Consider the following 17,914-nt stretch of genomic DNA (forward strand, 5'->3'; position numbering starts at 1 on the left):
GTGGTTGTAAATCAATTGTTGTTTAGTAGTCTTGACAATACTATAGGTCATGTAATGGTCTGTTACATGCAATATGCTTAATGGACTTCACCGGACAGATGTTTCTCTCCTCTTTCTTGCATTCTATACCGACTGGTATGAGTTTTTTTTTTTTTGCATCCCTGGTCTACACGCAGCGTTAGTCATTTGTTATAGCCTTCCAGAGGGATTGGAAAGTGTAGAGAACACTGACGGCACACAGCATGTTTGTGTGAGATTTGTGTGCGTGTTCTTTTCACTTCTGTGAGAGTAAGAAATGTGGGTCAGTGGGTGAGTAATCAGTGTAGCTGTCTGTGACTGTGTGCATATATGCCTCTTTCTGTCTGTGTGTTAGATTGACAGTGTTGGAGTGGGGAGGAGCATTAGCCTCGCAGTCAGAGGAGCTAGCTAGCTTCCTGGAATAGCTGTGCTGCCATGTGATTCCTCATGGTGCTATTTTGGAACGCTGCTAGTCCCTACAACACCAGCGCTTCCACTGGAGGAATAGAGTTAACAGATATACCTACTGATCCCTCTACTATGCTCTCTGTCCGTCTCTCTTCCTCTCTCTCCTTCGCTCTTCCACTCTCTCTTTCCCTCTCTCTCTCTCCCTCGCTCTTCCCCTCTCTCCAGCTCTATCTCTCTCACACTCACTCTCTTTCTCTTTCCCTCTCTCTCCCTCGCTCTTCCCCTCTCTCTCTCTTTCTTTCCCTCTCTCTCCGTCCTCTCTTTCAAGTATAACTCCCGGCGGTTGGTTGTGAGTGAGTACATGCTTCCCTTCTGTTAACCTGTGAGTTTAGGACCTTGTTCTGTTAACCTGTGAGTTTAGGAACTTGTTCTGCTAACCTGTGTGTTGAGGAACAGAGCTGTAGTCCGTGGTGTGACGGAGCTGTAGTCCGTTGTGTGACGGAGCTGTAGTTCGTGGTGTGACGGAGCCGTAGTCCGTGGTGTGACGGAGCAGTAGTCCGTGGTGTGACGGAGCTGTAGTCCGTGGTGTTGTGACAGAGCTGTAGTTCGTGGTGTGACGGAGCAGTAGTCCGTGGTGTGACGGAGCTGTAGTCCGTGGTGTGACGGAGCTGTAGTCCGTGGTGTGACGGAGCTGTAGTCCGTGCTGTGACGGAGCTGTAGTTTGTGGTGGGACGGAGCTGTAGTCCGTGCTGTGACGGAGCTGTAGTCCGTGGTGTGACGGAGCCGTAGTCCGTGGTGTGACGGAGCAGTAGTCCGTGGTGTGACGGAGCCGTAGTCCGTGGTGTGACGGAGCCGTAGTCCGTGGTGTGACGGAGCCGTAGTCCGTGGTGTGACGGAGCTGTAGTCCGTGGTGTGACGGAGCCGTAGTACGTGGTGGGACGGAGCTGTAGTCCGTGGTGTGACGGAGCTGTAGTCCGTGGTGTGACGGAGCTGTAGTCCGTGGTGTGATGGAGCTGTAGTCCGTGGTGTGACGGAGCTGTAGTTCGTGGTGTTGTGACAGAGCTGTAGTCCGTGGTGTGACGGAGCTGTAGTCCGTGGTGTGACGGAGCTGTAGTTCGTGGTGTGACGGAGCTGTAGTCCGTGGTGTGACGGAGCTGTAGTTCGTGGTGTGACGGAGCTGTTGCTCAACCCTCTCTGAGTTCAGTGTGTTTGCTCGGGGTCATGCAGTTCATATTACACAAGCATGTCGTGTGTGTGTGTGTGAGTGTGTGTGTGTGTGTGTGTGTGTGTGTGTGTGTGTGTGTGTGTGTGTGTGTGTGTGTGTGTGTGTGTGTGTGTGTGTGTGTGTTGTGATTATTAATACTAGGTATTTTAATATGTATTATGGGTGTAATCTGTTTTGAATGATCTTTAAGATGAGTAGAATCCCTGTTTCAGCGTGATAATCACACAACAATGTGTTGAACAGAATAACAGTGGCATCCGCGTTCACATTCACATGATTGGCAGTCTAGTAGTCGTACAGTATGCAGGGTGTGTATTGGGTACAGTATGCAGGGTGTGTATTGGGTACAGTATGCAGGGTGTGTATTGGGTACAGTATGCAAGGTGTGTATTGGGTACAGTATGCAGGGTGTGTATTGGGTACAGTATGCAGGGTGTGTATTGGGTACAATATGTACAGTGTGTATTGGGTACAGTATGCAGGTTGTGCATTGGGTACAGTATGCAGGGTGTGTATTGGGTATAGTGTGTACAGTGTGTATTGGGTACAGTATGCAGGGTGTGCATTGGGTATGCAGGGTGTGTATTGGGTACAGTATGCAGGGTGTGTATTGGGTACAGTATGCAGGGTGTGTATTGGGTACAGGGTGCAGGGGGTGTATTGGGTACAGTATGCAGGGTGTGCATTGGGTACAGTATGCAGGGTGTGTATTGGGTACAGTATGCAGGGTGTGCATTGGGTACAGTATGCAGGCTGTGTATTGGGTACAGTATGCAGGCTGTGTATTGGGTACAGTATGCAGGGTGTGTATTGGGTACAGTATGCAGGGTGTGTATTGGGTACAGTATGCAGGGGGTGTATTGGGTACAGTATGCAGGGTATGTATTGGGTACAGTATGTATTGGGTACAGTGTGTAGGGTGTGTATTGGGTACAGTGTGTAGGGTGTGTATTGGGTACAGTATGCAGGGTGTGTATTGGGTACAGTATGCAGGGCGTGTATTGGGTACAGTATGGAGGGCGTGTATTGGGTACAGTATGCAGGGTGTGTATTGGGTACAGTATGCAGGGTGTGCATTGGGTACAGTATGTAGGGTGTGCATTGGGTACAGTATGCAGGGTGTGCATTGGGTACAGTATGCAGGGTGTGCATTGGGTACAGTATGCAGGGTGTGTATTGGGTACAGTATGCAGGACATGTATTGGGTACAGTATGCAGGGTGTGTATTGGGTACAGTATGCAGGGTGTGTATTGGGTACAGTATGCAGGGTGTGTATTGGGTACAGTATGCAGGGTGTGTATTGGGTACAATATGTACAGTGTGTATTGGGTACAGTATGCAGGGTGTGTATTGGGTATAGTGTGTACAGTGTGTATTGGGTACAGTATGCAGGGTGTGTATTGGGTATGCAGGGTGTGTATTGGTACAGTATGCAGGGTGTGCATTGGGTACAGTATGCAGGCTGTGTATTGGGTACCGTATGCAGGCTGTGTATTGGGTACAGTATGCAGGGTGTGTATTGGTACAGGGTGCAGGGTGTGTATTGGGTACAGTGTGTATTGGGTACAGTGTGTAGGGTGTGTATTGGGTACAGTGTGTAGGGTGTGTATTGGGTACAGTATGCAGGGTGTGTATTGGGTACAGTATGCAGGGTGTGTATTGGGTACAGTGTGTATTGGGTACAGTATGCAGGGTGTGTATTGGGTACAGTATGCAGGGTGTGTATTGGGTACAGTGTGTATTGGGTACAGTATGCAGGGTGTGTATTGGGTACAGTATGCAGGGCGTGTATTGGGTACAGTATGGAGGGCGTGTATTGGGTACAGTATGCAGGGTGTGTATTGGGTACAGTATGCAGGGTGTGCATTGGGTACAGTATGTAGGGTGTGCATTGGGTACAGTATGCAGGGTGTGCATTGGGTACAGTATGCAGGGTGTGCATTGCGTACAGTATGCAGGGTGTGTATTGGGTACAGTATGCAGGGCATGTATTGGGTACAGTATGCAGGGTGTGTATTGGGTACATTGTGTAGGGTGTGCATTGGGTACAGTATGCAGGGCGTGTATTGGGTACAGTATGGAGGGCGTGTATTGGGTACAGTATGCAGGGTGTGTATTGGGTACAGTATGCAGGGTGTGCATTGGGTACAGTATGTAGGGTGTGCATTGGGTACAGTATGCAGGGTGTGCATTGGGTACAGTATGCAGGGTGTGCATTGCGTACAGTATGCAGGGTGTGTATTGGGTACAGTATGCAGGGCATGTATTGGGTACAGTATGCAGGGTGTGTATTGGGTACATTGTGTAGGGTGTGCATTGGGTACAGTATGCAGGGTGTGAATTGGGTACAGTGTGCAGGGTGTGTATTGGGTACAGTATGCAGGGTGTGTATTGGGTACAGTATGCAGGGTGTGTATTGGGTACAGTATGCAGGGTGTGTATTGGGTACAATATGTACAGTGTGTATTGGGTACAGTATGCAGGGTGTGTATTGGGTATAGTGTGTACAGTGTGTATTGGGTACAGTATGCAGGGTGTGTATTGGGTATGCAGGGTGTGTATTGGTACAGTATGCAGGGTGTGCATTGGGTACAGTATGCAGGCTGTGTATTGGGTACCGTATGCAGGCTGTGTATTGGGTACAGTATGCAGGGTGTGTATTGGTACAGGGTGCAGGGTGTGTATTGGGTACAGTGTGTATTGGGTACAGTGTGTAGGGTGTGTATTGGGTACAGTGTGTAGGGTGTGTATTGGGTACAGTATGCAGGGTGTGTATTGGGTACAGTATGCAGGGTGTGTATTGGGTACAGTGTGTATTGGGTACAGTATGCAGGGTGTGTATTGGGTACAGTATGCAGGGTGTGTATTGGGTACAGTATGCAGAGTGTGTATGGTGGGGTGTGTGTATTGGGTGCAGTATGCAGGGTGTTAATTGGGTACAGTATGCAGGGTGTGTATTGGGTACAGTATGCAGGGTGTGTATTGGGTACAGTATGCAGGGTGTGTATTGGGTACAGTATGCAGGGTCTGTATTGGGTACAGTATGCAGAGTGTGTATGGTGGGGTGTGTGTATTGGGTACAGTGTGCAGGGTGTGAATTGGGTACAGTATGCAGGGTGTGTATTGGGTACAGTATGCAGGGTGTGTATTGGGTACAGTATGCAGGGTGTGTATTGGGTACAGTATGCAGGGTGTGTATTGGGTACAGTGTGCAGGGTGTGTATTGGGTACAGTATGCAAGGTGTGTATTGGGTACAGTATGCAGGGTGTGTATTGGGTACAGTATGCAGGGTGTGTATTGGGTACAATATGTACAGTGTGTATTGGGTACAGTATGCAGGTTGTGCATTGGGTACAGTATGCAGGGTGTGTATTGGGTATAGTGTGTACAGTGTGTATTGGGTACAGTATGCAGGGTGTGCATTGGGTATGCAGGGTGTGTATTGGGTACAGTATGCAGGGTGTGTATTGGGTACAGTATGCAGGGTGTGTATTGGGTACAGGGTGCAGGGGGTGTATTGGGTACAGTATGCAGGGTGTGCATTGGGTACAGTATGCAGGGTGTGTATTGGGTACAGTATGCAGGGTGTGCATTGGGTACAGTATGCAGGCTGTGTATTGGGTACAGTATGCAGGCTGTGTATTGGGTACAGTATGCAGGGTGTGTATTGGGTACAGTATGCAGGGTGTGTATTGGGTACAGTATGCAGGGGGTGTATTGGGTACAGTATGCAGGGTATGTATTGGGTACAGTATGTATTGGGTACAGTGTGTAGGGTGTGTATTGGGTACAGTGTGTAGGGTGTGTATTGGGTACAGTATGCAGGGTGTGTATTGGGTACAGTATGCAGGGCGTGTATTGGGTACAGTATGGAGGGCGTGTATTGGGTACAGTATGCAGGGTGTGTATTGGGTACAGTATGCAGGGTGTGCATTGGGTACAGTATGTAGGGTGTGCATTGGGTACAGTATGCAGGGTGTGCATTGGGTACAGTATGCAGGGTGTGCATTGGGTACAGTATGCAGGGTGTGTATTGGGTACAGTATGCAGGGCATGTATTGGGTACAGTATGCAGGGTGTGTATTGGGTACATTGTGTAGGGTGTGCATTGGGTACAGTATGCAGGGTGTGAATTGGGTACAGTGTGCAGGGTGTGTATTGGGTACAGTATGCAGGGTGTGTATTGGGTACAGTATGCAGGGTGTGTATTGGGTACAGTATGCAGGGTGTGTATTGGGTACAATATGTACAGTGTGTATTGGGTACAGTATGCAGGGTGTGTATTGGGTATAGTGTGTACAGTGTGTATTGGGTACAGTATGCAGGGTGTGTATTGGGTATGCAGGGTGTGTATTGGTACAGTATGCAGGGTGTGCATTGGGTACAGTATGCAGGCTGTGTATTGGGTACCGTATGCAGGCTGTGTATTGGGTACAGTATGCAGGGTGTGTATTGGTACAGGGTGCAGGGTGTGTATTGGGTACAGTGTGTATTGGGTACAGTGTGTAGGGTGTGTATTGTGTACAGTGTGTAGGGTGTGTATTGGGTACAGTATGCAGGGTGTGTATTGGGTACAGTATGCAGGGTGTGTATTGGGTACAGTGTGTATTGGGTACAGTATGCAGGGTGTGTATTGGGTACAGTATGCAGGGTGTGTATTGGGTACAGTGTGTATTGGGTACAGTATGCAGGGTGTGTATTGGGTACAGTATGCAGGGCGTGTATTGGGTACAGTATGGAGGGCGTGTATTGGGTACAGTATGCAGGGTGTGTATTGGGTACAGTATGCAGGGTGTGCATTGGGTACAGTATGTAGGGTGTGCATTGGGTACAGTATGCAGGGTGTGCATTGGGTACAGTATGCAGGGTGTGCATTGCGTACAGTATGCAGGGTGTGTATTGGGTACAGTATGCAGGGCATGTATTGGGTACAGTATGCAGGGTGTGTATTGGGTACATTGTGTAGGGTGTGCATTGGGTACAGTATGCAGGGTGTGAATTGGGTACAGTGTGCAGGGTGTGTATTGGGTAAAGTATGCAGGGTGTGTATTGGGTACAGTATGCAGGGTGTGTATTGGGTACAGTATGCAGGGTGTGTATTGGGTACAATATGTACAGTGTGTATTGGGTACAGTATGCAGGGTGTGTATTGGGTATAGTGTGTACAGTGTGTATTGGGTACAGTATGCAGGGTGTGTATTGGGTATGCAGGGTGTGTATTGGTACAGTATGCAGGGTGTGCATTGGGTACAGTATGCAGGCTGTGTATTGGGTACCGTATGCAGGCTGTTTATTGGGTACAGTATGCAGGGTGTGTATTGGTACAGGGTGCAGGGTGTGTATTGGGTACAGTGTGTATTGGGTACAGTGTGTAGGGTGTGTATTGGGTACAGTGTGTAGGGTGTGTATTGGGTACAGTATGCAGGGTGTGTATTGGGTACAGTATGCAGGGTGTGTATTGGGTACAGTGTGTATTGGGTACAATATGCAGGGTGTGTATTGGGTACAGTATGCAGGGTGTGTATTGGGTACAGTATGCAGAGTGTGTATGGTGGGGTGTGTGTATTGGGTGCAGTATGCAGGGTGTTAATTGGGTACAGTATGCAGGGTGTGTATTGGGTACAGTATGCAGGGTGTGTATTGGGTACAGTATGCAGGGTGTGTATTGGGTACAGTATGCAGGGTGTGTATTGGGTACAGTATGCAGGGTGTGTATTGGGTACAGTATGCAGGGTGTGTATTGGGTACAGTATGCAGGGTGTGTATTGGGTACAGTATGCAGGGTGTGTATTGGGTACAGTATGCAGAGTGTGTATGGTGGGGTGTGTGTATTGGGTACAGTGTGCAGGGTGTGAATTGGGTACAGTATGCAGGGTGTGTATTGGGTACAGTATGCAGGGTGTGTATTGGGTACAGTATGCAGGGTGTGTATTGGGTACAGTATGCAGGGTGTGTATTGGGTACAGTGTGCAGGGTGTGTATTGGGTACAGTGTGCAGGGTGTGTATTGGGTACAGGGTGCAGGGTGTGTATTGGGTACAGTATGCAGGGTGTGTATTGGGTACAGTATGCAGGGTGTGTATTGGGTACAGTATGCAGGGTGTGTATTGGGTACAGTATGCATGGTGTGTATTGGGTACAGTATGCAGGGTGTGTATTGGGTACAGTATGCAGGGTGTGTATTGGGTACAGTATGCAGGGTGTGTATTGGGTACAGTATGCAGGGTGTGTATTGGGTACAGTATGCAGGGTATGTATTGGGTACAGTATGCAGGGTGTGTATTGGGTACAGTGTGTGATTCAAAGCAGAAGACACATTTATGTTTCCTATGGATCAACAAAGTAAATTGTCGCTAGTGTACAGCGCTGTGTGTCGCAGTAGTTACTCACCTGGCGGTGAGATCTGAGAGACCGAACGCTCAATGGTGACAACTCAAAGATCCGTAACCCACTCCACCTTCACCCCTCACCCGTCTCCCCCTCCTCACCCCTAACTCCACCCATACCACCACCACTCCTTCCCCTTCCCCTCTCCCTCCACCTCTCCTCTCCCTCTGTCAGTCCTTCCCCTTCCCCCTCTCCCTCCATCTTCACCTCTCCCTCTGTCACTCCTTCCCCTTCCCCTCTCCCTCTCCCTACACCTTCACCTCTCCCTCGGTCACTCCTTCCCCTTCCCCTTCCCCCTCTCCCTCCACCTCTCCTCTCCCTCTGTCACTCCTTCCCGTTCCCCCTCTCCCTCCACCTTCACCTCTCCCTCGGTCACTCCTTCCCCTTCCCCTCTCCCTCCACCTCTCCTCTCCCTCTGTCACTCCTTCCCCTTCCCCTCTCCCTCTCCCTACACCTTCACCTCTCCCTCGGTCACTCCTTCCCCTTCCCCTCTCCCTCCACCTCTCCTCTCCCTCTGTCAGTCCTTCCCCTTCCCCCTCTCCCTCCACCTTCACCTCTCCCTCGGTCACTCCTTCCCCTTCCCCTTCCTCCTCTCCCTCCACCTCTCCTCTCCCTCTGTCACTCCTTCCCGTTCCCCCTCTCCCTCCACCTTCACCTCTCCCTCGGTCACTCCTTCCCCTTCCCCTCTCCCTCCACCTCTCCTCTCCCTCTGTCAGTCCTTCCCCTTCCCCCTCTCCCTCCATCTTCACCTCTCCCTCTGTCACTCCTTCCCCCTCTCCCTCCACCTTCTCCTCTCCCTCTGTCACTCCTTCCCCCTCCCCTTCCTCCTCTCCCTCCACCTTCTCCTCTCCCTCTGTCACTCCTTCCCCTTCCCCTTCCCCCTCTCCCTCCACCTTCTCCTCTCCCTCTGTCACTCCTTCCCCGTTCCCCTCCAGCTCTTCTCTCCCACCCCACCACCACTCCTCCACCGCTCCATCATTCTTGGATGGAACTTTCCACTGAGGTATGGAGGGAGGAATGGATCAGAGGAACCTTAGTGATCCTTAGTTCCTGGGACTGCTATTACACTTTCTGGATGCCAGCCTCCCCCCTCTCCCCTCCCTCACCCAGCAACCCATCCAAACCTCCCCCCTCTCTCCTCCCCCTCTACCCTCCCTCACCCAGCATCCCATCCAAACCTTCCCCCTCTACCCTCCCTCACCCAGCAACCCATCCAAACCTCCCCCCTCTACCCTCCCTCACCCAGCAACCCATCCAAACCTCCCCCCTCTCTCCTCCCCCTCTACCCTCCCTCACCCAGCATCCCATCCAAACCTCCCCCTCTACCCTCCCTCACCCAGCATCCCATCCAAACCTCCCCCCTCTACCCTCCCTCACCCAGCATCCCATCCAAACCTCCCCCTCTACCCTCCCTCACCCAGCATCCCATCCAAGCCTCCCCCCTCTACCCTCCCTCACCCAGCATCCCATCCAAACCTCCCCCCTCTACCCTCCCTCACCCAGCAACCCATCCAACCCTCCACCTCTACCCTCCCTCACCCAGCATCCCATCCAAACCTCCCCCCTCTCCCCTCCCTCACCCAGCACTCCCTGCATATCTCTCCCCTCTACCCCCCTCTCCCCCGTCCTACTCTCCATACCTTCCCCTTCCCCTCCCCCCACCCACCTCCTCTCCACCCCTCAGCTTCCCCTCCCCCACCCACCTCCTCTCCACCCCTCAGCTTCCCCTCCCCCACCCAAAGGAGTTGTGTTATTACTACCAGTTTAAAGGAGTTGTGTTACTACTACCAGTTTAAAGGAGTTGTGTTATTACTACCAGTTTAAAGGAGTTGTGTTACTACTACCAGTTTAAAGGAGTTGTGTTGTTGTGTTGTTACTACCAGTTTAAAGGAGTTGTGTTATTACTACCAGTTTAAAGGAGTTGTGTTATTACTACCAGTTTAAAGGAGTTGTGTTTTTGTGTTATTACTACCAGTTTAAAGGAGTTGTGTTGTTGTGTTGTTACTACCAGTTTAAAGGAGTTGTGTTATTACTACCAGTTTAAAGGAGTTGTGTTATTACTACCAGTTTAAAGGAGTTGTGTTGTTGTGTTACTATCACCAGTTTAAAGGAGTTGTGTTATTACTACCAGTTTAAAGGAGTTGTGTTATTACTACCAGTTTAAAGGAGTTGTGTTGTTGTGTTATTACTACCAGTTTAAAGGAGTTGTGTTTTTGTGTTGTTACTACCAGTTTAAAGGAGTTGTGTTGTTATTACCTGTAGACATTATCATTCTGGTCGACCTCCTCTTATCCCTATAAAGGGTCTCCTGGTGCTGTCTTCATCACTCTAGGGACAGGAAACCCCCTGACTAGCCCACCTACCAACCACTCAACACAAACTTTATGTAAACATTGGACACAGAGAAGTGAAACACAGAAACATACGGATGTACACACATCACAACACAACAACACATCACAACACAACACATCACAACAACACACAACAACACATCACAACAACACATCACATCACAACACACAACAACACATCACAACACACAACAACACATCACAACACACAACAACACATCACAACAACACATCACATCACAACACACAACAACACATCACAACACACAACAACACATCACAACAACACATCACATCACAACACATCACAACAACACATCACATCATAACACCACAACACATCACAACAACACATCATATCACAACACATCACAACACACCACAACAACACATCACAACAACACATCACAACACATCACAACAACACATCACAACACATCACATCACAACACACCACATCACATCACAACAACACATCATATCACAACACATCACAACACACCACAACACATCACAACAACACATCACAACACAACACAACACATCACAACAACACACAACAACACATCACAACAACACATCACATCACAACACACAACAACACATCACAACACACAACACATCACAACACACAACAACACATCACAACAACACATCACATCACAACACACAACAACACATCACAACACACAACAACACATCACAACAACACATCACATCACAACACATCACAACAACACATCACATCATAACACCACAACACATCACAACAACACATCATATCACAACACATCACAACACACCACAACACATCACAACAACACATCACATCACAACACAACACATCACAACACACCACAACACATCACAACACACAACAACACATCACAACAACACATCACAACACAACACATCACAACACATCACATCATAACACCACAACACATCACATCACATCACAACACATCACAACAACACATCACAACACATCACATCACAACACACCACATCACATCACAACACACAACACAACACATCACAACACATCACATCATAACACACAACAACACATCACATCACAACACATCACAACAACACATCACAACACACCACATCACATCACAACACACAACATCACAACACACAACAACACATCACAACAACACATCACAACACACAACAACACAACACATCACAACACAACAACACAACACATCACAACACAACACATCACATCACATCATAACACCACAACACATCACACCACATCACATCACAACACAACACATCACAACACAACACATCACAACACAACACACCACAACACACAACATCACACCACAACACATCACACCACAACATCACAACACATCACAACACATCACAACACATCACAACACAACACATCACAACACAACACATCACGTCACAACACATCACAACACATCACAACACATCACAACAACACATCACAACACATCACAACAACACATCACAACACATCACAACAACACATCACAACAACACAACACAACAACACAACACATCACAACACAACAACACAACACAACACATCACAACAACACAACAACACAACACAACACATCACAACAACACATCACAACACAACACAACACATCACAACACAACACAACACATCATAACGCAGCGCAACGCTCGAAAAACACACAACACAACGCCGGGAGCAGGCGTATGTACAACTAGCACAAGTCCTATTTAAAGTATATTTTCTCAGAGTTGACTGGATGCCACGTGCTTCCACTTGTATCAGTTGATTATTAACAACCTAACTGTTATGAAACTTCTATTTCCATCAAATAAGCCTCACTTACATCTCTGTATGTTGTCCTGTCACTTCCTCTCTGTTTACATCTGTATGTTGTCCTGTCACTTCCACTTCCTCTCTGTTTACATCTGTGTGTTGTCCTGTCACTTCCTCTTCCTCTCTGTTTAAATCTGTATGTTGTCCTGTCACTTCCTCTTCCTCTCTGTTTACATCTGTATGTTGTCCTGTCACTTCCTCTTCCTCTCTGTTTACATCTGTGTGTTGTCCTGTCACTTCCTCTTCCTCTCTGTTTAAATCTGTATGTTGTCCTGTCACTTCCTCTTCCTCTCTGTTTACATCTGTATGTTGTCCTGTCACTTCCTCTTCCTCTCTGTTTACATCTGTATGTTGTCCTGTCACTTCCTCTCTGTTTACATCTGTGTGTTGTCCTGTCACTTCCTCTTCCTCTCTGTTTACATCTGTATGTTGTCCTGTCACTTCCTCTTCCTCTCTGTTTACATCTGTATGTTGTCCTGTCACTTCCTCTTCCTCTCTGTTTACATCTGTATGTTGTCCTGTCACTTCCTCTTCCTCTCTGTTTACATCTGTGTGTTGTCCTGTCACTTCCTCTTCCTCTCTGTTTACATCTGTATGGTGTCCTGTCACTTCCTCTTCCTCTCTGTTTACATCTGTATGTTGTCCTGGGGGAAAGGGGAAAGGGGGTAGGGAGAAAGAGGGGAGAGAGGGGGAAAGGAGATAGGGAGAAAGAGGGGGGAGAGAGGGGGAAAGGAGATAGGGAGAAAGAGGGGGGAGAGAGGGGGAAAGGAGATAGGGAGAAAGAGGGGGGAGAGGGGGAAAGGGGGGAAGTTACAGGAGGAGCATGTAAACAGTCAGTGTTTCCTACCTTGGAGGTCTGCTGTTCTGCTACTGTGTTCTTATCAGCATTCTACTGTGTTCCATGTGTCCCATCCTCTCTCTCTCCCCCAGGTGTACGTGACCTCTCCCCTCTGACCTTTGACCTCCGTCTTACTGTGACCCCCTCAGCATGGCCCTGGAGAAGCTGCTAGGCTTTGGGAAGCAGCTGCTGCGTGTCAAGGTGGTGGACTGTAACAGTGAAGATTCCCGCCTGTCCCGATGTCTCAACACCTTCGACCTGGTGGCTTTGGGGGTGGGCAGTACTCTGGGAGCTGGGGTCTACGTCCTGGCCGGGGCCGTGGCCAGAGAGAATGCAGGTAATGTACTGTAGTAGTATAGTATAGTAGTTGTAGTAGCAGTAGTAGTTCTAGTACTAGTAGTAGCATAGTATTAGTAGTGTAGTGTTATAGTAGTAGTAGTAGTAGTTGTAATAGTATATTAGTGTGGTGAATTGTAATAGCAGTAGTAGTGTAACAGTATAGTAGTAGTGGTGGTGGTGGTGGTGGTGGTGGTGGTGGTAGTAGTAGTATAGTGTAGTATAATAGTAGCAGTACTGTAGTAGTATATTCGTTGTAGTGTAGCAGTAGTTTAGTAGTAGTATAGTAGTAGAAGTGTACTATTTTAATAGTAGTACTGTATTAATAGTAGTAGTAGTAGCATAGTGTAGTATTACATTGGTTGTACTGTCTTAGAATAGCAGTAGTAGTAATAGTAGCATAGTGTAGTAGCAGTAGTTGTGGTAGTAGTAGTAGTATAGTGTAGTACAATACTAGTAGTACTGTAGTAGTGTGAATAGTATAGTAGCAGTATAATAGTAGTGGTACTATAGTAGTGTTGAGTAGTATAGTAGTAGTATAATTGTATTAGTGTAGAGCAGTATAGTAGTAGTATAATAGTAACAGTAGTAGTATAGTAGTAGTAGTAGTAGTAGTAGTAGTAGTAGTAGTATAGTGCTGGTATAATAATAGTAGTACTGTAGTAGAGTAGTATAGTATAGTATAATATTAGTGGGAGTAGTACTGTAGTAGTAATAGTGGTATAGTAGTAGTATAATAGTATATAGTATAATAGTAGTGATGTAGTAGTGTGGAGTAGTATAGTAGTAGTATAATAATAGTAGCACTGTAGTAGTGTAGAGCCGTATAGTAGTAGTATAATAATAGTAGCACTGTAGTAGTGTAGAGCCGTATAGTAGTAGTATAATAATAGTAGTACTGTAGTAGTGATAGTGTAGTATAATAGTAGTAGTATAATGGTAGTAGTACTGTAGAAGTGTAGAGTAGTATAGCGTAGTACAATAATAGTAGTAATGTAGTAGTGTGGATAGTATAGTAGCAGTATAATAGTAGTGGTGCTAAAGTAGTGTAGAGTAGTATGGTACTAGTATAATAGTAGTAGTACTGTAGTAGTATAGTGTAGTATAATAGTAGTAGTACTGTAGTCGTGTAGAGTAGTATAGTAGTAGTATAATAGTAGTAGTACTGTAGTAGTGTGGAGTAGTATAGTGGTAGTATAATAGTTGTAGTACTGTAGTAGTGTAGAGTAGTATAATATTAGTAGTACTGTAGTAGTGTAGAGTAGTATAGTAGCCGTATATTAGTAGTAGTACTGTAGTAGTATAGTAGTGTATAATAGTAGTAATTCTGTAGTGGTGTAGAGTAGTATAGTGTAGTATAATAGTAGTAGTACTGTATTAGAGTAGTATAGTAGTAGTAAAATAGTACTATGTCGTGACGTTGTATTAGTTAATGTGACGACTGTTGCTCATCGAATGATTAACTTCCCTTTTCTTGCGTCCCACCTAGTCAACAGCCTGTGGAATCGCGTGGCGTGAAATACAAATACCTCAAAAATGCTATAACTTCAATTTCTCAAACATATGACTATTTTACACCATTTTAAAGAGAAGACTCTCGTTAATCTAACCACATTGTCTGATTTCAGTTAGTTAGGGCAGTTCTCTGGGCGTACCAAGTTAAGGGACAAGGCCTAGATTTTACTCAAATCCAATTTTAGACAATTAACTTCACACCTCATCTTTACCAAAACATTCTCTTTGATTTGGATATTTTCCACACAACGTACAATGTATAAACATCAGGCATATACTGTGAAAACTCTTAAAGGTGCAATGTTTCCATAATAACGTCAGCTGTTAACCTTTAATAATAAAACAAAAATGACATACATTTTGATATTCCATCTATCGTCATGACCACCATTGTGGCTGACGGAAACCATTGTTCCAAAGTCCCTTTATTGCATGTTTAATGTTCTGAGGCCAGTTCTCCATTGTGAGGACAAAGGAATTTCTCAGTGTCCTAAGATTTATCATGGGCCGTGAGGGGTCATAAAACCCCCACATCTTCAGACCCCTAGATCTCTCCTCCTCTGTTGGGGGTTGAGAGATAATCTGTAGGGTGGTGGTCTCCTGTAACCTGATCAGGACAGTCATGACAAGTAGTACTGTGGTATTGTAGAGTGGTATAGTACTAGTATAATAGTAGTAGTACTGTAGTAGTGTAGAGCAGTATAGTAGTAGTATAATAGTAGTAGTACTGTAGTAGTGTAGAGTAGTATAGTAGTAGTATAATAGTAGTAGTACTGTAGTAGTGTAGAGCAGTATAGTAGTAGTAAATTAGTGGTAGTACTGTAGTAGTGTAGTGTAGTAGTAGTACTGTAGTAGTGTAGAGTTGTATAATAGTAGTAGTATAGTAGTAGTATAATAGTAGTAGTAGTGTAGCAGTGTAGTGTGGTATAGTAGTAGTAAAATAATAGTAGTACTGTAGTAGTGTAGAGTTGTATAATAGTAGTAGTATAATAGTAGTAGTAGTAGTGTAGCAGTGTAGTGTGGTATAGTAGTAGTACTGTAGTAGTGTAGTGTGGTATAGTAGTAGTATAATAATAGTAGTACTGTAGTAGTGTAGAGTAGTATAGTAGTACTATAATAGTTGTGGTACTGTAGTCGTTTAGAGTAGTATAGTAGTAGTATAATAGTAGTAGTACTGTAGTAGTGTAGTGTAGTATAGTAGTAGTACTGTAGTAGTGTAGAGTTGTATAATAGTAGTAGTATAATAGTAGTAGTAGTAGTGTAGCAGTGTAGTGTGGTATAGTAGTAGTATAATAATAGTAGTACTGTAGTAGTGTAGAGTAGTATAGTAGTAGTAGTATAATAGTAGTAGTAGTGGTGTAGCAGTGTAGTGTGGTATAGTAGTAGTATAATAATAGTAGTACTGTAGTAGTGTAGAGTAGTATAGTAGTAGTATAATAGTAGTAGTACTGTAGTAGTGTAGAGTAGTATAGTAGTAGTAGTATAATAGTAGTAGTACTGTAGCAGTGTAGTGTGGTATAGTAGTAGTATAATAATAGTAGTACTGTAGTAGTGTAGAGTAGTATAGTAGTAGTATAATAATAGTAGTACTGTAGTCGTTTAGAGTAGTATAGTAGTAGTATAATAGTAGTAGTACTGTAGTAGTATAGTAGTAGTATAATAGTTGTGGTACTGTAGTAGTGTAGAGTAGTATAGTAGTAGTATAATAATAGTAGTACTGTAGTAGTGTAGAGTAGTATAATAGTAGTGGTGCTATAGTAGTGTAGAGTAGTATGGTACTAGTATAATAGTAGTAGTACTGTAGCAGTGTAGTGTGGTATAGTAGTAGTATAATAATAGTAGTACTGTAGTAGTGTAGAGTAGTATAGTAGTAGTATAATAATAGTAGTACTGTAGTAGTGTAGAGTAGTATAGTAGTAGTATAATAATAGTAGTACTGTAGTAGTGTAGAGTAGTATAGTAGTAGTATAATAATAGTAGTACTGTAGTAGTGTAGAGTAGTATAGTAGTAGTATAATAATAGTAGTACTGTAGTAGTGTAGAGTAGTATAGTAGTAGTATAATAATAGTAGTACTGTAGTAGTGTAGAGTAGTATAGTAGTAGTATACCTTGTCATGGGAAACAATCCTTCATAGAAGTGCTTATATTATTATGCATATTATTTGTCAGTTGTAGGAATAAATTAATATATGCAAGATTACTTTTTTTTAAAATAACTAGATGGAGTACAACTGAGGTGAAGTAAGTGGTGAAATAAGGAATATAATATATATTGTTTACAGGAAACTCATTCAGCACCTTTAGACAAAGTTGTATGGGAAAAGGGCTGGTTTTTAAAAGTGTTGATAGGGGACAGAATGCGGTCAGACCATCAAATAATTAATTAATAATTGGTAAACACATTACTCTTACAAAGTTTCCGCGAGAGCGAGGATATTGGACATTTTTTTATCAAAGCCTACCAGATGACATCTTGTTTTTAAGTAACCAGGACAGAAGAATATATAACAGATTTTTTTCCCGACACAGCAGATCCTCTTATTGTACGGGACACTATAAATGTGCCTTTCCAGGCCACAAAATGCAATACTCATCCCTAAAACAAAAACTATTTAGGCCAAAAGATTTCCTGTCAACCAAGGGAATGGACGGCTAACGGTACATGTAGATAACAATAATAACTGTACCAGAGAGGTATAGAATAAGTTAATAAAGAAAAACGTAAAAGAAAAAGGTGTAACTTATTCCAGAAAGATCAAGTGTAATATATTATAAAACATAAAGCGAACAGGATGGAATATGGGGAAAAATGCACTAAATTATTTTTTTAATCTTCAACATAGAAATGGAACCAAAAATGATTTACAGATAAGGGTTACAAATGACGGAGTCATCCATGATTCATCAAAGGGTGTTTTGGAAAAGTAAGCAAAGTATTTTAAGCATCTGTTTTTATTTCGGACTCCTCCACTAACTGAACTAAATGCT

At 44.9% G+C, this 17,914-nt stretch overlaps 1 protein-coding gene across 1 annotated transcript in view; it reads left to right on the forward strand.

The window, feature by feature from the left end:
* Nucleotides 1-384: 384 nt before the first annotated feature.
* LOC106604047 (high affinity cationic amino acid transporter 1) overlaps nucleotides 385-17,914 on the forward strand; it is a 94,185-nt gene continuing 76,655 nt past the window's right edge. The window contains exons 1-2 of the mRNA XM_082974833.1: nucleotides 385-779; nucleotides 13,167-13,411. Of these exons, the coding sequence (XP_082830959.1) occupies nucleotides 13,225-13,411 (187 nt within the window). The 5' untranslated portion in view covers nucleotides 385-779; nucleotides 13,167-13,224. The remainder of the gene's footprint in view (nucleotides 780-13,166; nucleotides 13,412-17,914) is intronic.

The sequence above is a fragment of the Salmo salar genome, chromosome 04 (genome assembly GCF_965601325.2).
Source record: "Salmo salar chromosome 04, fSalSal1, whole genome shotgun sequence".
In the NCBI taxonomy this organism is placed as follows: Eukaryota; Metazoa; Chordata; class Actinopteri; order Salmoniformes; family Salmonidae; genus Salmo; species Salmo salar.